The sequence below is a fragment of the Vigna angularis genome, chromosome 3 (genome assembly GCF_016808095.1).
Source record: "Vigna angularis cultivar LongXiaoDou No.4 chromosome 3, ASM1680809v1, whole genome shotgun sequence".
In the NCBI taxonomy this organism is placed as follows: Eukaryota; Viridiplantae; Streptophyta; class Magnoliopsida; order Fabales; family Fabaceae; genus Vigna; species Vigna angularis.
This window is the reverse complement of record NC_068972.1, coordinates 13894920-13920107: the sequence shown is the minus strand read 5'-3', so window position 1 is coordinate 13920107 and position 25188 is coordinate 13894920. Positions and strand designations below refer to the sequence as shown.

Here is a 25188-nt window from a genome sequence, read left to right as displayed (position 1 = left end):
ATCTCAGCCTACGGTTGAACTTGCATCTATGTGTTTACCCTTTCACTTGATGGTCTTAGTGTTGAGGATGAGTCTTCTCCTGTGCACAATCTTGATTCTACTATTGGTCACGCGTTAGTGGATTTGATTCCTTGGCTGGTATGTCTTTTCTAGAGGATGTTAATACTATTGGAAATAATTCTCAAGACTTACAACAAATTTTTTCGCACAATAGAAATTCTCAAATAATCTATAAATCTTTTATGTATGAGGAAGCTTAACTTGTAGAAGGATTTAAATTATATTTTAATTGAGACAATGTGGTAGAAGAGAGGGGATATTGTACTACTAAAAAAATGATGTGCCAATTTCAAATTATTGGGAAACCATGCAAGGGGAGACATCTAAAGAAAGTCAAGTTAAATCCTCCAAAGCAAGGAATTCTAAAAGATAGTCATGAGTTTTAAAGGCATTTTTTGGAATTTAAGAGGGTTGGTTAATGATAAAACTCTTAATATGCTATGAAATTTGATTAATGAGCACCAACCCAATTTTTTTTTCTTACATGAACCAATGACTTCTTTTAGTTCTTATCATGCTATTATTTTATAGTTTGAAGTTTAAGTTGTTGGTTGCCTTTGATTTTTCTACCAAGGTTTATAAATTGTGGTTATTGGGTAAAAATGACTTCTCATTTGATATTATCGATATTACTAGTCAGTTTATTTCATTTGTTATTATGATCAATTCTAATGAGCTCAATGTAGCTCCATCTTCTAGATCTTACTACACTTGGTAAAACTTTTAGAGAGGTATACATCGTATTAATAGAAGACTTGATAGAACTTTTTGTAATTTTCCTAGTCTTGATCATGTCCGGCTATCCTGATCATGACCTGATTGCATCCACCTTGTGCCTCCCCAGATATGGTTATCAGCTAGGGACTAGTGGGACGCTAGTGAGAATTTTAAGAAAACATCTGAATTCACTGGCAACCATCTAGAGCACCTTCACCTTCACAAACATCAATCCCAACTCTCACACTTCCGACATCAACCTGAAATGGTCGTATATGGTAGGGTATTATGGCAGGGATTGATATGGATGTGGGAGCTTATATCTCCCAGGAGATTCCTGCTCTGGTGAAAGCCTTGTGTAAGGCAAGTGGAGTAGCTGGGGTATTCGATATAACTTTGAAACTACAACCCCTCTCAAAAAGAAATTTTTTGATAGGAATTGCACCAATAGGAGGGAGTTGTCTGCTATGAATGCCCATCCTCTAGTTCCCCCTCCACGCAAAAATGTTAGAGCCGCCAGACAGCCCTCAGCTCCCTCAGTTCCTTCACCAGACATGTTCATTAGTTACATGCACCAGAGTCTGGCTAGACAGGACGACATCCGTGACTGGTGCACCAGTATGAGGCAGGGTCAGGTGTCATTACAGAAGAGCACATATAACCTATCACTTGGCATCCTTGACTTCCCTGCCGATACCCGATGATTGGGGCCCAGTTTGCAGCACATATTCCATGGCCTGAGGGCAGGCTAGAGTCTAGGTGGGGGAGTGCTTACCCAGCAACACCAGAGTCAGAGCTAGAGCAGCATGAGGACATGATGGCAGGCAATGGTGATGAGGAGGAAGAGGAGCCAGATCCCATATGGACACAATAGAGTTACCATACACACGAGAGCTAATGGAGATCAAGACTAGATGGGTCTTGGTAGAGCAGATGGACAAAGACTGTTCTTATTTTTTGTTTAGTGTCATGTTGTTTTTTTTAGTTCAGTTGTTATTATGTGGAACTTTGTTTAGTTGATTTATGTTTGTGGTTATAAAGACAATTGTGTTTTGATTTAATGATTATGCAGTATCTGATTAAGTTATGTGATTCTTGAGAATGATGAAATGTATGTTTGTGATTGTTGTGCTTCAAAATTTTTATCTGTGTGTATGAATATGACCAAATCTGTGAGTGTTGAGAGCATATATTGATTGAGAGATATTGAGTTGTCTAGACATGAAATTGGCTTTTGCATGATTTTGATTCTACGTACATACACACACTTTTTGGTTAAGGATGAGAAAGACCCTCTTTGTTATTGATTATACAGCTACTTAGCCAGATAGCCAACCTTGAGACACTGTGCTACATTTGCAAACCCTCTTTGAGCCTTGATTTCTTTCGTTCACCTTGAGCCTATGATGTTATCCTACCTTACACCTCAGAAGAGAACATGTATTATGTTTTAAATGAGGTTAAGGTTGAATTTAAGTTTGGGGAAAGAAAAGATCATATAAAAAAAATAATGATAAAAAGGATGCTCAAATTGAAAAGGAAGGTTGAGTTGTGAAAGAAAATGGTATGTGATGAATGATATATTTTGGGATTTGAGTAATGGATTGGGAATTGAAGTTGTTATCTTCTTAATAAGTGTCTTTGAATCCAAGAAAAACCATGATTCTTTTTCTAGCCAAGACAAGCCTTAACCCGTAAAGACCTTTGGACTTAACCAATAGTGTGTGTAGTGTGTGAATCAATTGAAATGCAAAAGCTGACGAAGTTCTATGACAATTCTATTGTCATGTGAGTAATGATAAATGTTGGTTTGGTTGTTCATATTCTATGCACAGGTGATTTTGTGAGTAATGCACCATGTCATATTTGTTTGAAATCTTTGGCAGTGCATGTGATTTTTTCTGATGTGCAAAGTCATTTTATCAAAATGTCAAATGTTTGTTGTGTTATTCATTTTCTTCTGTGATTTCATGAGGGCATGAAATAGTTCAAGTTTGGGGAAATTGATAAGTATGAAAAAGAGTTGTTTTTACTCTTATAAATGAGCTCAATCTTGTAATTATTCATGTTGTTCCTCAGTAAAAAGTTGTAATAGGAAGTAGATTGTTATGTAAAATATTGTACAGGAAAGGGTGTATTATTTGGACTTTATCAGCCAATTTTCGCTCAGTGCAAGCCAAAATTCGCAGAGCCAGCAGGAAGAAATTCGCATAGCGCACCATCACTTATGCGCTAAGCGAATAGCACCAGTAGTTTGAAAATTTGCAGAGCGCACACATGCTTGTGCATTGAGCGAATTAATTAATTGGCTTAAAAAGACGTGACAGAAAGGTAGAAACGATCTTCTAACACGAAAAACATGAAAAAGCTCTGCAAGACTTCAGGAGACACTCAGAAGACCTTTCAAGACATCAGGGCTTCATTTTCTGCAAGGAATTGCTGAAAAGAGTATGTTTGAGATGTCTAGGATAGGTTAAATGTTTTGTTCATTAGAATTGGATGTATGACGATACATTAATGTAAATTTCCTGTGTAATATATGTTTTTGTTCTTGTTCTTTTCTTGACTTGCTTTTGATTATACGAAAGTATAATTCTCTTTAAAAGTTCTTTTATACTGGGAAGTATTTTTAGAGCCAGAAACGTAAGAAAAGAAACTAAAAGTATCTACGCTAGGAATAGCTTCTGTGCTTTTGGTCATTCTCAACCTCTGAATTAAATGCAAAATTATCTGCTGAATTAATTAAGGAATTAATAATTTAATAGATAATTTTAGAACTTGTTTTAAGGAATTAAACCAAGATACTCTTATGTGAATTCTTGAACAGAGATTGTATGTTGTTGAGGATTTTACTGTAATGTTAGTCAAAGATCAATTCCAGTGATCTTTTATCGTATTTTTCAATCTTAAATTTTTTACGTTGTTAATTTCATGCTAATTTCCAAATTGAAATCACAAATGTTATCATCACTAATTGATCTTGATAAATAATTTTAATTGAGTAACGTGACTCAAATTCCCTTGGGAGAACGATACTCTTAACTTAATTAATTTGCTCAGCACACAAGCATGTGTGCACTCTGCGAATTTTCAAATTGTTGCTTCTTTAACTGGTGCTATTCGCTTAGCGCATATATGATGGTGCGTTATGCAAATTTCTTCCTGTTGGCTCTGCGAATTTTGGCTTGCACTGAGCGAGAATTGGCTTACAGAGTCCAAATAATACATCCTTTCCTGTACAATATTTTACATAACAATCTACTTCCTATTACAACTTTTCACTAAAGAACAACATGAATAATTACAAGATTGAGCTCATTTATAAATATAAAAACAACTATTTTTCACACTTATTAGTCAGTGTTTTACATCAAAACTACTTCGATCATCATCCCTTACTCCTTCTTCTTTTTCATTTAGTTGGGGTTTTCAAACCATTATCTTTTTGTTTTCAAAAGATATGGATGTCTGATCTGGATTGTCATTCCCTCATTAGTGGCTACTGAAATGTCTCTACTTTTAATTGTCCTATGTTAATTTTTGCAAAAGAAATTGCAACATTTTTAAAGTTATTTTGAAAGAATGGAATTTTATTTTTGAAACATACATAGGCGAGTGGTAGATAATTAAAGTCTCATCTATAATATTCAACAACAAATTTTGAATGTTTTTCCATTTGATTTGAATGCTTTTACAATTTATAAGGCTAAGATATAAGATGATTGAAATTCTGTTATAGATCGTCAAGCCATTCATTAAAAACAAAAAACTAAAATAAATGAGTTAAAATAAAGGATAATAATATAATGTTAATAAATTAACTAATTTAGTTTTGATATTTAACATTTTATTTGAACGTATTTATTTAGATTTTCTTATAATAAATATAATTTATTTATGTTTCGTGTAATTTTTATCATTAGATTTATTTTATCCTAATATTATATATTATTTTATTTTTAATAAATTTTTATATAATATGAATTTTGAGGGTCAAATGTTAAAACTTATGATAATACCAAACATAACCTTATTTGAATATAATTTTTTTAGTCAAAAAATAATTATTATATATTTAAAAAAAATCATTTTTACAAACAATATGATTGGAGTTCACGTGTTATCAAGTAAATAAGAAGCACCCCGCCCAAATTGAAAACAATGTTTATTTTTGTTAGAGGGCCGGTTCAAGAAGCGGTGAATTTGTAGCGGCTAGGCCCAAAACTAAGTGGAAGGGTTGGGAGCCGCGATGGAAGAAGAGAAAGAAGCACCGATGGTAACACCGGGAGAAGTGTTGGGAAGAAGCAGCGATGTCAAAGCTGGGAGAGGAGCATACGCAGCGCCTCACAACAACACCGTTTACGCCTCCCTAACCGGCTTCCACCGTACCATTCCTCCGCCGCCGGACTCTCCTGACAAGGTAGGGTTTCGTTTTCCATTGCTCATTCCACGTGATAATCAATCCACCAACAACACATATCTTCTGTTTTTGTTAGTTTAATTTGACGTTGAGCTTAAATTATAGTGTCGTACTGTTTCTGATTGTGATTATTTGTAACATGCAGAGGCCGACTGTTGAAGTAACTGGTCACAAGGCGCATGGACCTGTTCCACAACCTGGATCTGTTGTCATTGTGCGGGTATACATATCTATGGCTAAGGCTATGTATCGTCTAATATACTTTTCATCACGCTCTCTGTTTTCAACTGCGTCTCTTTTGCTTTGATAGGTCACCAAAGTAATGGCGCGGTCCGCTTCTGCTGATATTATGTGTGTTGGATCTAAGTGTGTTCGAGAAAAATTTACCGGCATTATCAGGTATGCTATTCTTACACCATCAAGTTATCTTTTATAGCTTTAGAGACAGTGACTTTAGCACTTTCAGAAAAAAAGGAAGAAAAGGATTAGAGGAATTGTAGTCATCGATTGTAGATATCGTATGCTTAGAGTTTCTTCGTCTTTCGGTTGAACTTACATGTATTATTATCTTTATACCATGAATTTCATTTTGTTTGACTTTGGGGATTGTGATAAGATGAGAGTTGTGTTTAAAACAGACAGCAAGATGTTAGAGCTACTGAAATTGATAAAGTAGACATGCACCTGTCTTTTCATCCCGGTGATATTGTTAAAGCTCTTGTGGTATTATTACTTTCTTTTAAGAGTTTTGATAAGTTCATTTCAATTTTTCCTTAATGTTTTTAAATTTGTTTGTTGCTACTTCAATAGCACCTTAATAACATGTTTTTGTTAGCTTTCTCTTGGAGATGCACGGGCCTACTTTCTGTCTACTGCAAAGAATGAACTTGGTGTTGTTTCTGCTGAAAGCATTGCTGGTGAGATTTGGTTCATATTTAGGACTTTTGTGACTGCTTGCTTATTTAGTTTGTTGTGCATTACTTAAGCCCGGTTTATTGTGTCGCACATATCTGTTGTTTGCCTTTATATGTCTATTTAGGGACTTTAGTTTTTCTTCTGTAAGTTTTTCCTTAGAAAGGGGGTGCAATAATAACATTGAAACTGCATTTGGGTTTGACGGAAGCTCGTCTAGGTCTGATACTTTCTACTTTTACAATTTCTGGCTCATTGACTACTGTGGAATATTATCTATTATCTATTATCTATGAGGATAGGTCAAGTATTGCTGAAGTCCAAGGGAATATATTCATATTTAAATTTTATTAGAATAATATGATTCTTTGAATATTCCCTACAATTACATCAATTTGTCAGTTAGTGTCAACCAGTTAAATACAGCAAAAATTATCATTTAAGTATGTGGGAGTAGTTTAATGATGTGGGTAGACTTGAACCTATTATGGCTGACTTGTGATGATTTTAGCTGGAATCTAAATTATCTATGAATAAATGGACACTACTCGAGATGATATTAAAAATAAAATGTTAGATTCTACTTCAACTTTATTTTGGTGAACACAGCTTGAAGTTTAGCTTTTAATTCATTTTTGTATAAATTGTTTTATCATTTTTTACGTGCCTATTTCTGGTTCATCTTATTTTTAGCAAGCACAGGAGTAAAATCTAATAATTACATTGTAAGTTGTGCACATGCATTGGTTGGACATCATCTATCAGGTAGGGATTAAATCAATGCCTGCCAAATTGAAATAGATTATTTCGTTTAAGCCTATGATTTAATGTGACTGTGCATTGTGGAATGTTGTTTTACATATCAATTTGTCTTTTCCCAGAGAATACTTGGTTGAATCACTTGTGCCTCGATTTGTTGTACATTTTTTCTGTTTAGGTGCAACCATGGTTCCAGTAAGTTGGACTGAGATGCAGTGCCCTGTAACTGGACAAATTGAGCAAAGAAAGGTTGCAAAGGCTGCAAGCTGACTAGAACACTTCATCAAGCAGGAATTTGTTCTCTGTTTTGTAGAAATGTACTAACATGCATTGGTGTTAGGGTGAAAAATTATATATACGTGAACAGTTTTATTTTTAGACATACAGGAATGCAAGCTTGTAGTTTACTTTGCAAGTTGGTCTACTTCTAAAATAGCGAAAACGCGAGATTTTCATTCACTCGTGTTGTGAGCTGGACTTTGTTTCATTGTAAGACATACTTTAATTTTCAAACTGGGAGGGAACTGGAGTCACATTAGATTAGTTAGACTAGTACTTAAATTACAGTTTTTTAGTTAAATGTTGTTGTGTTGCATATGGGCTTCTTTAAGTGTCAAGAAATCGGGCCTTGTTTGTTGGATTGCTGCTACTTCTTGTACATTGTCCTCTTTTTTCCCTATCTTTTGCAAGTAATGTATGATCTAGTCTTCCACCGTAAACCATTTCCCTTCTCCCTATCCCATGTCTGTAGGTCTATCAGGACATTGTTTGAAAGAATAATAGGATCATATTTTTCTAGCATGTTTTGAGACCAAGTGTCTAAAGTAAAATACCTAGTGAAAGATGAAAAGACATTTATCTAAGCTTGTTCGCGCACACAGGGATCGATTGGTTTTGGCACTCCCATTATATACCGTTATCATTTGACATATACATAAATTCCTCTGGATAATTTTCTGGGTAAGTGTATGGATAAATTCATTTTATTATAATTATCCTACACTCCTACTTTTTCTCACTCACTTTCTCCTAGACACTCACATCCATCACTCACCAGCACACATCCTCTCCTCACAATGCACCCGCAACCAACCTTCAAGTAAGTCGTCCAACGAAAATCGAAAAAGGTACACATTTCTTTACTACATTTATAAATTTGTAACGTGCATCGGATTTTGACGGTAATCAACGTTTTCCTTTATTTTGTGAAGTAAAAGGTTGAAAATAATAGATGTCAAAAACCTTTTTTTTATTAGTGATTATAAATAAAGTATTTGTTGATTTCTTAAATTGAATTTTGATATGTAATTAATATTTTTACGAATTAGATTTTTAAATCCAATACATGTAAAATATAATAAAAATAAATATTAAATTTTAAATGAAGAATAAAAATTGTAACAAAAAAAGCTGAATAAAATGTGTACCTGAACGAAGACAAAGTTCCAAACGATACGAGAGATGAAGGAGAATGAAGGAAGCCAAAGAAAAAGCTAAACTCGTTTGAAGAAGAAAGTTGAAGAAGAGAACTTTCACTTGGGAATGCAACATCTTAGTAATACGTAAACAGTAATTAATATTTACCTAATTCATTTAATATATATATATATATATATATATATATATATATATATATATATATATATATATATATATATATATATATTTATTTATTTATTGAAAAACATATTTGTCATTAAAATAAAATTTGGAGGTGTAAAAAGAAAATTGCATGAAGAAAGACCTTAGTTTATCTGTGCAAGCCACTGTCCACTTTCTTCGACCTCCAAGCACACTCACTATTATGTCTATCCTTATGCCACTTTTTTTTCTTTTTCTTTTCGTTTAGGTCTCATTATACTCAAAAAAAGTTGCACTTGCACACAGGTAAAACGAAAAAGATTTAACTTATTATAAAACGTCCCAGTTTCCTTTTAAAAAAATTAAGCTCATTTGTCTACTGCTCAATCCTGTTTGTCGTAAGATATGTCATAATTCTACATTTGTTTTCATTACTTACTTTTATCAAATATTATGAAAATATGAACAGTAGAAAACTAATTAAAAAAAAGAAAATTAATTAAGTACATTAGCATTATTTTTTAAAGAATTTAATTAAATTTAACTGGTGTCTCGTATGAAAAAAGGAAGAACAGATAAGTCTCATGCTAATTTAAAATTTTGTGCCGGAAATTCAGTGGCTGCCACTGAATTGCATTGCTTCAATCCAATCCAACCTGGGAAGAAAAAATGGCTTCAGCTGCGCTTCAATTCTGGTATTGGACAGCTCCTATATCCCACCGTTACCCCAATCAGTTGGCTTCCCTAACCTCCTCACTCAAATTCGCCACTCCTATTTCTGCCACCAATTCCATTTATCTTCCGAAACCTCTTTCTGTGCGTTTTGCTCTGACTGAATCCGACTCGCCCAAATCGATTGAACCTGACCCTCAATCTCTTTTACAAGAAATTGCTGTAAGTCATTCATACTCCATCTTTCTAGTTTAACGTTCTCTTCTGGGTAAGTTAAAAATTTCAACTTCACAACTTCTAAATACTCCTTTCTCAATGTAAATTCGTGATTCAAGATTTCTTGCGTGCTTTCGTTGCAGGGCAGTTTAGATCTTCCTCCTGATTACTTTGCACAGTTTCCCCGCGACCTTCGATTAGACGTAAGTGCCATGAAATCCTTTGCTTTGCCCGTTTCAGCATTATCATGCAATCGTTTCCATTATCAATCGATAGTCATATAAATATGCTCCTTTGCTATGTTTGTGTTTTAAATTTTGTTAAGCTAAACGACGCCGCGTTCGACCTTTCAAACGGGCCTGTTTTAGATGAGGTTGGTACTTTTACTGGCTATAATTCGCAACCCCATTCAGATTCCAATTAAGTTTGAGTGTTACAATGTACAATGCTAATGTTTGACCTTGTCATTGAGCTTTTTATCCATCACTGTCAATACACTCGTGGACGTTATCTTGAAGCACTACATTTGATGCTCTAACACATTAATTACCTCCAAAAGATGTCCGCGTGTGTCTGGTGTATTTCTCGTTATAATGGTTATTTTTGTTTAATGGGAATAAATATAATTCCTCAGTGTGGCCAAGAGTTGGGAGAGACTTTGCTAAACCTCTCTCGAGCTTGGGAACTTGCTGACACATCAATGTCTCACTCTTTAGTGAAAAAGATTCCTTTGATTGAGGCCAAGTTGACAGGTTCTGCCAAATCGGGTAAACCCATGAGAAAGTAATCAATGAGGTTCTGCCAAACACCCCTTTCCCTCAAAACTAGTTAGGATTTACGCTTGAAGATGTGTTTGTTCTTTTTGTTGATTAGCACTTGGAAAGCGTTTAATATCTGCTGGAAGAAGGTTTCAATCAATGGGACAGTATGGCCAAGGTGAACCACAAAAGGTATTGTACTCTACTCCATCTGTGCCAGTGGATCTCTAATCAGAAAATGAATTTCTTCGGGAAATAACTAGCTGGTATCCATTTAGAATGAATGGTTGTGCTCTTTTCGTGTTTGTTGGCTATATTTGGGGCCATTTACCCTCTATATGATATGATTTTAATTTATTTTTGAAGTTATATTCTCCCACTAAAAACATATATAGTAGGCTTAACTATATTTTTATCCCTAAAACTCAATCTTGGTTTTTGTTCCTATCTCAATTTGATTTTGTTAGGTCCCTATACTTATGAAATACATGGATATAATCCTTTTTGCCTAGTGAAGTTAATTGCTTTCTAACGTAACAAATGACAAATCACGTTGGATGTAGTTCGCAAGTTCCCCAAGTTCCCCGTTAATGTCTTAAAAGGTCAATGTGATTCGGTGTTTGTCATGCCAAAAAACAGTTAACATAGTTGGGCGATCATTTCTTAAGTATCAGGACACAAATTACTTCACTTTGATCACTTCTTAGGGGTTGTGTGTATTTCGTAGCTTAAAGTGTGATTACTTAGGGAGCATTTGACATAGCTGATTTCGGACTTTCCTTATAAAAGGTCACGACAAGTAATGTTTTAGAAAAACTCTTAGTAACTTTAATTGAAACTAATTGAAGAAGCTTATACATTTAAGAAGAGAAGACCAAAAGTGCTTGGCTAAACATGACCAAATTTCAGGACATCAGTGGAACACATCGGCTAGGAATCTAGTTTGGTGATTTATTTTCACAAAACCGGTTAAACAACGAAATAAATAGAATCTATGTCAACATAATTAAAGTAGTTATTTTTATCTCAGTAATACTAATATATTGCAATGTTCTCGTAGATTGCAAAAGCAATGATTGCAGCTGGTAGAGCTCTATCTGCTAGTTCAACGTCAGCAGTGACTGTTGAAGAAACGAAAGAGGAGACGAGGGTGCTGAAAGTCTGTAATTATTCTGTCTATGGCACGTTTTATGCAATAAGAAACTATGACTTTGAAAAATTAGTAACCTGATTGCCAACTGCAGTTTGGAGAGTTGCAGGTTGAAATAACACCAGACAAGGCCAATATCGGGGCTGTAATTGGATTTGTTTTTGGGTAAGTTTCGAAGTTCAACTAGACTTTTATAAGACAAAGGATGGAGAGGGGGAAAACTTAGTTGTTGTTTATATTTGGAATGTAGGATTCTTTCGTGGGAAATTGCTCAGGGAATTCAAAACATTCCGGACAGTTCTTTGGAGTATGCAAACGACAATGCTTTGCTGCTTGCTAAGGTGCTTTGAAATAACATCTCACTCGCATCACTTAAACTTGTTTCTGTTAACTACTGACATCTGATTATCAAAATCTCTAAATGTTCGGCTGCAGTCTTTAAAGGGAGCATTGCTTGCTCTTTTCTACTTCTCAACGTTCTTGTCTGCATTTACCTCCGGGGGGCTTGTTCTACTTGGGTTTCAGCTTAAATCAAAGAAAGGTTGAGCTTTAGGTGCGCCTTCCCTCAGGTGTGCTTGTAAGTGGTGTATATGCACGGTCTAAGTTTATGAGTAAAGGTAATATATAATCAAAGTAAAGTACCAAACTCATCACATGGTTGGAAAACAATGTACATAGTAGCAATACTTTTGTTCAACTTGGCGCTAAGCATTCAGATTAGGCTGTTATTCCTTCCTGCCAATTTTCTAACATCACTTCCAAATAAGTTCATACAAGGCATCATTGCCATAACATGAGGTTTATTACTCGGTAAGAAAACAGAGTACCATTTATTACTTTGTCAATTTTTTTTATTTCCTGACTAAAATACTTGTGTTTAGGAGGTTTATGAATTAGTCAGCGTCGACCTTGTAACAAAAAACCATTTTATCTCTAGCCAGAGTATGTTCTTTTGGGAGATTCAAAGTCAGTAACCTTGACTTTGTGAGTGAACCATTCTGCATTCGGTTTGAAAGTCCCATCTACAATTTCAATTGCTCAAAGCAAACTATCTATATTAATCACTTTGATTCGTTACCAACCAACACCCATTGTTTCAATTATTAAGTATACTGGTGTACTGCAATAATCATGCTGACATATATATGAACATGGAACAATAATTGGTTTATGCGGACAGAACTGCTTTGTCGTGTATAGTGGAAATTGTAATGTACTAATGTCTATAATAATGGAAGTTATCGATGTTTAAGAAATACTAATGAATAAATAAATAAAAGTGGAACAGTTAATGCTTGGAGTCATTATGTGGCATTATATGTGGGAACACAATGTTTAGATCCTGTAGAAAAATTGTAGGAAATCATAGATGATAAATTAGATTATTTGAAACAATGTTATCCATTTCCACCCTCCATTTATCTCGCTAGGAATGGAGAATTACTTTGGTTAGGGTCACATTAGAGATATAACAAAATCGTAATATATAAATAAAGTATAATTTTTTTGTGAAATTAAATTATAACTTCAATGACATAATATTAAAATCAAATTAAAAGATCTATCCTGAATAAACTTCATGAGACTATTATATCATTCCTATTGGACTTTTTTTAGATGTCCATATAAACTTATTAGATCACATCAAACTAATACTCAAAGATGGTATGAAATCGATTGGTCCTGAACAAATCCAATTAGTAATTTAATTAAGCTAAACAAATTAGTAATTAGATTTAATAAAATTAGACCGTAATTAGTCTAATCCTAACAAGAAATTTATAGAAAAATCTATAAATAAAAGTTTAAGGTATAATAGTCGTTTTTAATCACTTAATAACTTTAATATCAGAGTATCTTCTGCTATCATTTGAACTATGTTAGACAAAAATGATACAGGACAACTATTCAAAAATTGACTGCACTGCACCAGCCTATACCAAAACAAGAAGTAAAGTGTTATAGATTTTATCTCAATTAATGATATAACAAAATCATTATATATATTATTTATGAAGTTAAATTAAACATAATGTCACTTTAAACCATCATTCATCACGAATTTGGATCCACTTACTAACACTATCCGTCATTCCCTGTAAGCATTAGGTAAGCTGTTTGGACCTTAGTGCATTCTATAAGTATTAGGTGAAGGCTTTTAAGGTGTTACTTCTTAACAATTGAATAATTGTTGATTAACAAACAATATCGTGACTTGCTCGACTTTCACTCTTCCATCAATGAACATTAACTCACGCTCTTTGACATGGCCAAATTGATTTATTTAAAAACTTAAGTAGTTGGCTTCAAAATTAAAATATATTATTATTCGTAGTTGTCAGTCACAAATTGATCTTGGACAAGCTTCTAATTTAAAGATTAGTGTTTAAAATACTCAAAGATTCCTGTTATAGTAATAATTTGGATTTGTATATTGCCTTAATTCCACACTCTCATTTGCGTATGTGATTTCTTTTTTAGTTGGAAGGGGTAGACCTTCAAAAAGGTATAAAATAACACACACTGCACATCAAAATATAAATTCAACCAATCACTCATGCTCGTATTTTCTTGGGCTAATAATCACAATCAATCTACCTAATACAAATTTCCCGTGACGTTTTTTTCTTTTATCTTTTGGGACAATATGTGATTTTTTTTAATTATTAATCTTACAATTTATTATGATAACGTTATTTTAACAGAAATATACCGCCATTCAAGAAAAAAAAAAGATTTTCTTTTCTTACTCCACGTATTTATTTAGTTTATGATAATGAGATTGTTGTTGATCCTACGAGTTTTCACGAACTATATCATTCTCGCATGTATGAGTTGTAATGTATTTAATCATTATAGTAACTGTCACGTTAATTATAAATTGATTCAAGTGGAATCCTAATAAATAAATCTATCACTGCTTTCAATCATTTCTTAGTGCTCTTTACTATAACAGTTTTATTTTTTATTTTCTTAATATCCTTAAAATTTTGATATTTTTTATTTTCTTAATATCCTTAAAAGAAGTATTTTCTTAATATCTCTTATATAAGTTTACTCCAATTTTCCTCTTTAAATAACTCATGATATTAAAATCTTGTTTATATCGATTATCAATTCAAATAAATGTGATATAAATAAGTGAAAAAATTTAAAATTTGAGAATTTCTTATATCTTAAATCTTTTATTTTAAAAAAGAAAACTGTTTCGACTGAGTCGGTGAGGACCTTGTCGAAGACGGGCGGGCGGACGGCGAAGATGCATGGACCGGGCGGACATTGCTGAATCTCACGAACCGAAGCAAGCTGAGCTGGCAGATGGTACAAACATGGATGGACGCTGCTCCATACTCCAAGCCGGGCGGACGCCCTTCCACTCCAGGCGCTGCTCCATACTCCAAGCCAGGGGACCGGGTACCTGCTAAAGGCACTCCGACGCTCAAGTCAGTAATATGACAGAGCAGATGCATGGATGCATCGTAAGGAAAAGTTGGTCTCGAACTCATACCTGAGACCTTTATTTATACTGATTGTAATGGGCTTTTACCTTTAGTGGGCCTGATAACGGCCCTTTTACCTTTAATGGGTCTGATAACGGCCCAACCACGGTCAGTTGGAGAGATGGTCGGCCAGGGACGTTAACCTATATGGGCGGCCATCTGGCTTTGCTGACCGGTCACAGTGGGCGCTCGGTCCTTTTTTGCGAACCTGGGCGGACGTTCGAATCTGGCCGACCTTGGAGGGTCGCTTGGTTTATTGAGCGACCGGGCACCGATAACTTCGACGCTCGTTCATGGTGCTCGACAATGGACGTTCGGTCTTCATTGTGACTAGGGAAAGGGGGGCGACCTTGGACGAACGCTCAGTCTTGTTCGTGACCTGGGGGGCGACCTTGGACGAACGCTCAGTCTTTGATTTTGACCTGGGCGAGCGGCCTTGGACGAACGCGCGGTCTTTGATTGTGACTTGGGCGAACGGCCTTGGACGGACGCTCTGGGATGTCTTTCCATACGACGCCCGGTCCTGCTGGTACAAAAACTCATTATTATTTTTAGGGATTAAGCTGTGGATCATAATTTCTATATGATTTAGCTTATGAATCATTTAGTGGGAATATTTCAATTTTCTCTCTCCTAAAAAAACCTAATAACTCTTTCATTTACACACAATTACTCCTATTTTAAAATAAATGAGGTCATATTAAGTAATGAAACATGAAAGTTACAAAATGATATTCTTCACAAACAACAAAAACACGAATCAAACAATTTAAAAGAGATAAATTATTGTCGACAAGAAGGAAATTAATAAAAAAAATGATCTTGTATATTAACTTAATTTCTTAGAATAGTGTGTCACGACAGTTTTCCTTCGTCTGTATTGAATGCAATGGCCAATTGCTTCACTGAGAAGGCAACTTGTATCAGAGCATTCACCCTACAATAAATTTAATAATCACCAAAGGTTGCAATTCTCTTTCCTACCAAGGTTGTAACATGGAGGCTCGGTACATAATTGTGTATAATGCTATATATATATATATATATATATATATATATATATATATATATATATATATATATATATATATATATATATATATATATATATATATATATATATATATATATTCATAGATCCCTAGTCACTAGATCTGAATCATGGGCTCTGATACCGAATGTTGTGTGGGTTTAATATACACACATATCCATAGATAGATCTTCACACTAGTAAGATATTGTCAACTTTGAGCTAAGCCCTCACGGATTTGCTTTTGATACCACTTCAAAAGGCCTCTTACTAAGGGATGTATCTTATGTGTATATAAACTCATGTTTATATCTTGTTTTATCTGATAAACGACTTTGTTTGTAGCCAACACACACACACACATATATATATATATATATATATATATATATATATATATATATATATATATATATATATGTCTCTACTAAATTGGGATGAAGATGATTCTTGCGTAACACTCCTGAACTAGTCGAATATTTGTTCCTCTCTCTGTTCTGATAACCTATCAGTATGGGGGTGTCCTGCAGTCAGAATTTTTTTTGGAGGTCTAAAATAATGCAAAAGCGCAAAATATTACATCGAAATTAAATATCTATTTATAGAGTTTACAAGAATCTGACCGATTAATTTATCTCTTAATGATCATTAATATCTATCTTAACCAGTCATCAACAGTCATCAACAGTCGTTATTACACTTTAACTCTGTCTAACTATTATCATGACCGAACAACTATGAAGTCATTTTATTTAACTCGACTGAACCTTATTCATTGTGACGCCTTACCGAACGGGTCTCTATATATATATATACTTTACAGATAAAAAAAAACAACTAATTCACATATATTTGTCACAGTCAAGTGTGACGCACAACAAAAGCATTATTTTAAAGATTTCTAAATATAATGCTACATTTTTTTAATAACGGACAGTTGGTCATTACTTAAAATAACTGAATAAGTTAACTGTCAACCTTTTTTTAAGTTAGAAGTTTAAATAGTTAAGTGGTTATCATGGACTAAGCATTAAAGTATAATATGAATGACATGACAAAACAAAATATGCTATAATCGACGGTGATAATTGAGTAGAAAGTAAATTATTCAACATAAGAAATAAATAATGGAAATTAAAGAAAAAATTAATGAAATAAAGTCATTTTTCTATATACCAATATATTTAAAAGTAATTTAATATAAATTTAATTTTCTAAATATAAATTATAATTGAGATCAACTTTAAATTAAAATAATAAATAAATTAAAAGGCCTTTATAGTGGCCGTTAAAAATGTTTTTCTCAGTATATAATGGATTGAATTGTTGTACAAACTTATTTTTTATATAAATTAAAATAAAGTTATTTCACTATGTTGTTATATAAATAAGTTACCCTTACATACTATTTGTGTAGTGACATTGACATAGGATGAGAGTACTTTATACATAAATATATGTAAATACATATTCTAGAACAATAATAAAAAATATTAGAGAGATTATTTGTGTCGTCTTGTGTGTATATATATATATATATTTGGTACGAACTTTTGTTTTAAATCACTATACGAACATTTGTTAGATATGCAATAAAATTGATAGTATTTTGGGCTGTTATATATAAAAGTTATATTTTTAAAATTTATTATGCTTTTATATATAATTTTTTTCATTTATTATATTTTAAAACAATAGTAAGGTGACACCAATTTTATAAAAGAAATATTAAATTAATATAAATAATTTAAGTGTGTGAAAGTGTTATTCTGTATATTTTATATTCTCGACGTACACGTTGAGAAAGGAAATACGGTGGGTATTGTACTTGTTTTCAATACTATACGATATCTTACCTAATGGAAAGTGAGGTTTTAGTATAAATTTTAGGGTCATGATCATTGTACACTCTTTCTTTTTTCAACATCCACTTCATAATTACATAACGTATTATCTTATAATAATGTTTCCTTTATATATATATATATATATATATATATATATATATATATATATATATATATATATATATATATATATATATATATATATATATATTATGTTAATATAATATTTTCTTATCAAATGTATTGTAGGATAGTTGTTTTTGAAAAATGGGGTGTGAATAATTTTTTTCTAAATATTATGACTTTGTATAAAGACTTTGAAGAATAGATATGAGATACAATCATATAGGACTGATTTTAATTTAATAGTCCTTTTTATATGAAAGTGAAGGGAGCGAAGTTTGAATCATATAACCATGAAATTTGGAGTTATGTGATTATTAACCAAGTTTCGTTACTTTTTTTTAAATAACTAGCATAATTTATATATATATATATATATATATATATATATATATATATATATATATATATTAATTATAACTCTAATACCATGGATTCATATAAAAATGCGTACACCATCAAGATGAAACTTTTTGTTTATGTATTTTTTTATATGAATATTTTTTAACATGGTATCAGAGCTATGATTAAAGCCTATCTTAATGATATTTGTTGTTTGTAGAACATATTGTTCTACCCGTTATCAGACCATCATTAATGTCCAGTTTCACACTCGAGATTATATCTATATCTTGACGTTAGAAGGTGGGTTGAAAGTCACACATCAACTAAAAATAAAATTAATTTATAATATATAAGTGGATGTAAATCTCATCATACAAGTTGATTATATGAGATTGAGTTAGACTTAAAATCACATCAGAAATAACTTAAACCGTACACATATAATTGTTTCCTTTATAAAGATATATTTATATCATTCTTTTACGAAGAGTTACGCATGTTTCTCATTTTTAAACTATTGTATTTTATCACTAAATTAAATTATGAAATATTTAATTTCTGTATTTTGTGAAAGGTAATATAAAATCATATCACAATTAATAACATATAAAACTTATATTTTATTTTACTGTAAAATTTTGTTTCTCACATACTAATAATATGTCACGTTACTTATTAGAAGAATATTTTACATTAATTTTTGCAGAACACAAACACTAAATATTTTATAATTTAATTTAAAAATAAAATATAATTTTTTAAATTAATTTAGAAACAAAAGAATATTTAACCATTTTATAAAACATCACTTTAAATTGATTTATGTTAATTAAAAAGTGAAAATCATGTCACATAACAGCGGCAAGCTTGATAAAAAATATTTGGAGAATAAAAATTAAAAAATTACATTACTATTTCAAAAAAAATCGGATATCTATAATTTAAAAAAAAAGAAGAAAAAGTGGAGTTGTCGTGTCTTATTCTTTGACAAATTTAGTGCACCCGTTCCGCTGAACTTAACAGTGATAAATAGTTGATTTAGGTTCATCCATCATTGTCAGTCAGTTATATATATATATATATATATATATATATATATATATATATATATATATATATATATATATTAATTTGTAAACAGCTATCATTAATTCCCAATCTAGAAATTTTTCTCAATAGAAAATATCTCGAAGATTTCAGGAAAAGAGAAATATAAAATTCTTTAGTTTGATATTACAAAGTCAAATCAATCTAACTCACTGGACTCTTCATTTTAGATTTAATTAAAAATAAATTAACTTAATCAGATTCACTCTTTATGAACCAGAAATTGTATAACTCATATTAACTGATTATGATTCAGTAGAATAAATGAGTTTATTCATTTGTTTTTTTAAAATTTATTTTATATATTAATTGCAATCCAATCCATATAGATTAAGATGACCAATCTATTTAGCATAATATAATTATAATATTTACATATTTCATTAAACATTATTATTATAAATATTTAAAATATCAATTTATATAATTAAACAGATAAATAAATTAAAATATTGAACAATATTATAGAGTTTTTAAATTAAATTATTAACATATATAATTAAAAAAAAACTATAATAAAAAATAAGAATTATTAAACAATGATAAAGGTGATTGTTAGTGTCCAGTTCAACTTACTTTTAACTTAACTTAAATATGTTTAACCTACAAATTAAATGATTAATTAGTTTGATAAAATTTAAAAAAAAAATTAAACATAATCTGTTTTGAATTCATAATGAGCTAGGTTGACTAAATTTGAGCCTATTATATTTAAGTTTATGTAATAAGGAAATAAAAAAAAAGTTATGGAATAATTGTCTCCACAATTTATAATGTGCATCCATATAAAGGCACACAGGGTTAATATTCGAGTTGTAAAGTCCATGCACCTATGAATGTGGGTTTGGCTATGAAAATCCCAAATTTAGGGCATGGAATGAGAAATAAAAAGTAAAGCAAAAAGTAAGTGAAGATGAAGAAATTTGAGAAAAAGAGTGGCTAGAAATTACGGCACAAAGATTACACTGCTGTCTCAATTCTGTGCAGTAACATTATTGAGAGAATATCGACAGATAAGGACGGGTGTGTCCTCATCTACTGCTTCATTTTAGTTTTAGAATCACAGTATAAATATCTTTCACCCATCACAAATAATATTTATTTTATAATTGTTACTGAAAATTAAGATTTTTTATACATATTTAATTTAATTTTATTATTTGTTTCTATTGGTAGGGTCAAGTACTAATTATTCCAAATAATCAAGTTTTCCACTTCCTTTTCTCTTATTTTACTATTTTTATTTTAGCCCGTGTGTTAAAAGAATTTGGTTCTTAAAAAATTATTCTGATGATCATTATAAAAGATATTTTGATGTTTAAATTAGAGAGCGTATTCAATTATTAAATGCAGTAATAAATCTTTTATATAAACTATAATGAGTTTTTATTTATTATTGACCTAATTATGTTTCAATCACTCTTTAATTACAAAATAAGAATCATTTGCATAATATGTAAGTATGATTAATCATGATATTTATATGTTCGATCGGTCATTCCATTGACTAGTCAACCTTTTCAGGGATTTGTCCTAGAGGTGTCATAGGTTTTTTTTACTGTCTCAATAAATTGAGCTAGTCTTGCGAAGCTGTAGTTAACTCGACATATTGTTGGATCGGTCAAGCACCTACTATACACAAATTTCTTAAGTTTGAGCATTGGGAGACTCACTGCAACGAGATTAACAACCGAAAGTGACTTGGTAATATTGCTCTAGGTTGATGTTTTACCTAGTAAGCTTTGAAAAAGTGATAGTTGAAGCTTGAAGAGTTGTGATGCCTTGTTTTAAGTATTATCAATTCTGACATCTGATATAAAATGTCATATCTCCTTAATCATTGGATGGGTTTTGATCTAACAATCCAAAAGATGTGACTTCCTTTTTTATAAATAGGCTTGATGTTGTTCTGTCATTTTCACCTTTTCTTCTCACACCTGTGCTCACACCAATTGACTTCTATTATTAAGGTAATAATGTATTGAGCCAACATTTCTTCTTTAAAGGAGTTCTCTAGTTGAGATGATTGGGACTGATGATGCCTCAACGTCGTTAGTCTGATCATCTTTAGGAAATCAGGGATCAATCAAGCAGAGTGTGTCGTTAGTCAACACCAACACTATAATGTAAATAAAAAATTTGAAAATAAGAACCAAACATTGAAGGGGTCTACCTAAATAATGAGAGTCTAAAAATGTTGTGGTAAGAAAGTAAATTTTCTAAAAGTTTATCGCTAGGCAGAAAAATAGACTTTGTGAATTTTTTTAAATCATTTATATAGTATAAGTTTCGGTTCTAAAATAATTGAATTGTTTATACCTAGTCCAGACATATTAAAAAATGCAACCCAATAAAATACTTTAAGTCTCTTCATATGGAACAACTCAAACTTATATATGTTTGGATTATATTTACATATTATAGTTAAATCTCGATAATTTGGTGTGTTGCTGTTATTATATATAATTTTATTATTATTTATTATACTTTTTACTCTCAAAATAAGTATTATTCCAGGAAAAACACAAACATACTACTCAAGTTAATTATATAAATATAATTAGTTTACTCCAAAAAAAATACTTACTCTCACACTCTTTCATAACCACACTAGATTATACAAAGATTTTAATCTTCTTATTTTGCAGGTAGATCTTCTCTTATCAACATCAACGAAGCTCTTTTCAAATAAAAAGAGTAATCAAACCACATTTAGAATTTTTGAACCTATGCAAATTCACATTCAACATCCAAATAATACCAAGAACAATATATTTAAGAGATTTTTTTATTATAAGCTCTTTTAATTAAATCAAAACTTCCTATATGACCTGGACCCAATTTTGAGATCAATGACTTAATGGTATTTTTCAAACTCTCTGACCTAATCAAAGTTTATACCTTACACAATTGGATCAAACTTTAAACATTCTATCCATATTTCACTTCGAAGTCAGTATAAGATGATACAAGTTCGAATACCTCTAATAATAAAATAAAAGTTTTAGACTTGTGGTAAGTGGAATGTGATAATGAACCGAAATGTTATGTAAGATGTATGTATGATAAATTTGATAATTTAAAAATAAGGATTTTAGTACTTTTAAGATAAAATATTATCCTCCATTCAAATTAATTTGATTTTTTGTGAAGACCGGAAGCTAGAAAAAAAAGTTGCAGGGGATGGAGCGTGGGGTTGAGGAGAAGCCAACGAAGACGAAAGTCGATCTGTAGGATTTGAAGATAATATTTGAGAAGGATCTATATTCGCGAACATCATTTATAACTCATTTAATTAAAAGATTCTCTCTGCAGCTCTCAAAACCACCAAACCAACAGAAGCCGATAAAATAACCGCAAGTGGCTCTCCTCAATTCTACCATATAAAATCATTCACAACCATTCATATTTTCCTTATACTACTTCTCTTCTTCACACTTCTTACTGTCTCATTCCAACACTCTCACTTCCATCACCCATGGCTTCTCTCTCATGCTCCTCCGACCTCGCTACACTCATCAACCACACCGCCACCGCCAACTACCTCTGTAACCAATTCGATTCCATTTCCAGAAAGCTCAACGATGCCACCTACGCAGTCGATAATACCTACCTTCTTTTCTCCGCCTATTTGGTATTCGCCATGCAGCTGGGTTTCGCCATGCTCTGCGCTGGATCCGTCCGAGCAAAGAACACCATGAACATCATGCTCACCAACGTCCTCGACGCCGCCGCAGGCGGCCTCTCCTACTACCTCTTCGGCTTCGCTTTCGCTTTCGGCGCCCCTTCTAACGGCTTCATCGGCCGCCACTTCTTCGGCCTTAGAGACTACCCCACTCCCTCCACCGACTACAGCTTCTTCCTCTACCAGTGGGCCTTCGCCATCGCCGCCGCTGGAATCACCAGCGGCTCCATCGCGGAGAGAACGCAATTCGTGGCTTACCTCATTTACTCTTCTTTTCTAACCGGGTTCGTTTACCCCATCGTTTCGCATTGGTTCTGGTCGGGGGACGGTTGGGCCAGCGCCACAAGAATCGACGGGAACGTCTTGTTCGGGTCCGGGGTCATCGACTTTGCTGGCTCCGGAGTGGTTCATATGGTTGGTGGCATAGCGGGCCTGTGGGGGGCTTTAATTGAAGGCCCGAGAATCGGGCGGTTCGACAGGACGGGCCGGTCCGTTGCACTGCGCGGCCACAGCGCGTCTTTGGTTGTGTTAGGCTCGTTTCTATTATGGTTCGGGTGGTACGGGTTCAATCCCGGTTCGTTTTTTACTATAGCGAAGGGATATGGGCGCTTGGGTTATTATGGTCAATGGAGTGCCATAGGGAGGACAGCTGTCACGACGACATTGGCAGGGAGCACAGCGGCTCTGACGACGCTTTTCAGCAAGCGGTTATTGGCGGGCCACTGGAACGTGATCGACGTGTGTAACGGACTACTTGGCGGGTTCGCTGCCATCACCTCAGGCTGTGCGGTTGTGGAGCCGTGGGCCGCGATAGTGTGTGGGTTTGTGGCAGCCTGGGTTTTGATTGGGCTTAACAAGCTGGCAGCGAAAGTGGAGTACGATGACCCGTTGGAGGCGGCGCAGCTTCACGGCGGGTGTGGCGCCTGGGGGGTGTTGTTCACGGGGCTGTTCGCGAAGAGGGAGTACGTGGAAGAGATTTATGGAATTGGGAGGCCGTGCGGGGCGTTGATGGGGGGCGGCGGGAAGTTGCTGGCGGCGCAGTTGATTCAAATAGTGGTGGTGTGTGGGTGGGTTTCGGCGACGATGGGTCCTTTGTTCTACGGGCTTCATAAGTTGAATCTGTTGAGGATATCCAGGGACGATGAAACTGCAGGGATGGATTTGACGAGGCATGGAGGGTTTGCTTATGCGTACCATGACGATGAAGATGGTTCTAGCAGAGGCGTAGGATTTATGATGCGTAAAATAGAACCTGCTAGTACTTCTCCCTCTCCCCCCGTTGCACCTCTATCAATATCTTCTCTTTAGTCTCTGCACATACACCTGTACTCAACACCCATATACTCATATGTCATTCTCAATCAAATCGTTTCTCAGCTTCTCTCACCTTGGATTTACATTTTTAAATATTTGTTGGTTCTCATAACTAGTTTGTTGATAAATCAATAAGAAAATAATACATATACTTTGTTTAAATGTTGTTAAAAAATTATGTTAAAATGAATAATGATACCATGACGTAGTTTTACATTCATTTGACACATGTTACAAGGATAAAATGATCACAAAAGTGTCAATTTTTGTATTGTTTTAAGAAAGAAGAGAATAAAAAATAAGTAAGGATAATGTCAAATAATGTAAAATATTTAGGTGTGTCAAAGAATCTTTACTCGTGTTAAAATATATATTTTTTGCCTCTGGATAATATATGTAGTATTTCGACCTCCTTGCAATTTTCGTTTCTCTACAAATTATAATAATTGAAGCTCATGTTATTGTAAAAATGTGATCTTACCATAAGATTTTTTATTATTTTACTGTATAACCGGACGTCCGGTGTGACTAAAGAAAGATTGTTAGTCATGTATGTTGGAATTTTCGAATTTGGATAAGATAGGACGAAGGTCATTCCAGACAGAATTAGAGATCGAATCGGCAGTTCCAACGGCAAAATATTTCTTAAGAAAGAACAAATCAAGGTTAAGAGTAAATATTAATTCGTGTATAATGGACCGAGATTCAATGATAAAGGATCACATTTATTGTGAATTTAAGACTTTGCTCCAACCTTTGTCCTTATTAATTATTGATTTAAGCATTGAAGTACCTTTGGCTACCCTGATCGATTTGGAGCAACAAAAGAAAACTTAGACCAAGACGATATAGTTACTTGTACGTCTAAGAAATAAAAGTGTGAATATGTATTAGGTAGAATCACTCCTAAAACAATTATAATAATAGAAATATCAATAGACAATAAGTATATATGAGATATATGATACTAAACTAAATCCTTAAAGCACTAA

At 33.0% G+C, this 25188-nt stretch overlaps 3 protein-coding genes across 4 annotated transcripts; all 3 read left to right on the top strand.

Moving 5' to 3' along the window:
* The first annotated feature begins 4937 nt into the window (after window positions 1-4937).
* Window positions 4938-7517, top strand: LOC108323116 (uncharacterized). The gene is made up of 6 exons (XM_017555463.2): window positions 4938-5197; window positions 5343-5417; window positions 5508-5596; window positions 5836-5920; window positions 6033-6114; window positions 7047-7517. The coding sequence occupies exons 1-6, from the start codon at window positions 5027-5029 to the stop codon at window positions 7136-7138; spliced, it is 594 nt and encodes a 197-aa protein (XP_017410952.1). The 5' UTR covers window positions 4938-5026; the 3' UTR covers window positions 7139-7517.
* A 1494-nt stretch (window positions 7518-9011) lies between these two features.
* On the top strand, window positions 9012-12099 carry LOC108323115 (uncharacterized). 2 transcript variants are annotated; one of them, XM_017555461.2, is made up of 9 exons: window positions 9013-9343; window positions 9481-9540; window positions 9663-9710; window positions 9972-10104; window positions 10211-10287; window positions 11156-11254; window positions 11340-11410; window positions 11496-11586; window positions 11681-12099. In XM_017555461.2, the coding sequence occupies exons 1-9, from the start codon at window positions 9119-9121 to the stop codon at window positions 11789-11791; spliced, it is 915 nt and encodes a 304-aa protein (XP_017410950.1). In that variant the 5' UTR covers window positions 9013-9118; the 3' UTR covers window positions 11792-12099. The 2 variants fall into 2 exon arrangements, with proteins under 2 accessions (XP_017410951.1, XP_017410950.1); XM_017555462.2 differs by lacking the exon at window positions 9663-9710 and having other exon boundaries at window positions 9012-9343.
* A 10498-nt stretch (window positions 12100-22597) lies between these two features.
* LOC108323113 (ammonium transporter 1 member 2) lies at window positions 22598-24268 on the top strand. The gene has a single exon (XM_017555460.2). It carries the CDS (start codon window positions 22676-22678, stop codon window positions 24188-24190), a length of 1515 nt encoding a protein of 504 aa, XP_017410949.1. The 5' UTR covers window positions 22598-22675; the 3' UTR covers window positions 24191-24268.
* The last annotated feature ends 920 nt before the right edge of the window (window positions 24269-25188 follow it).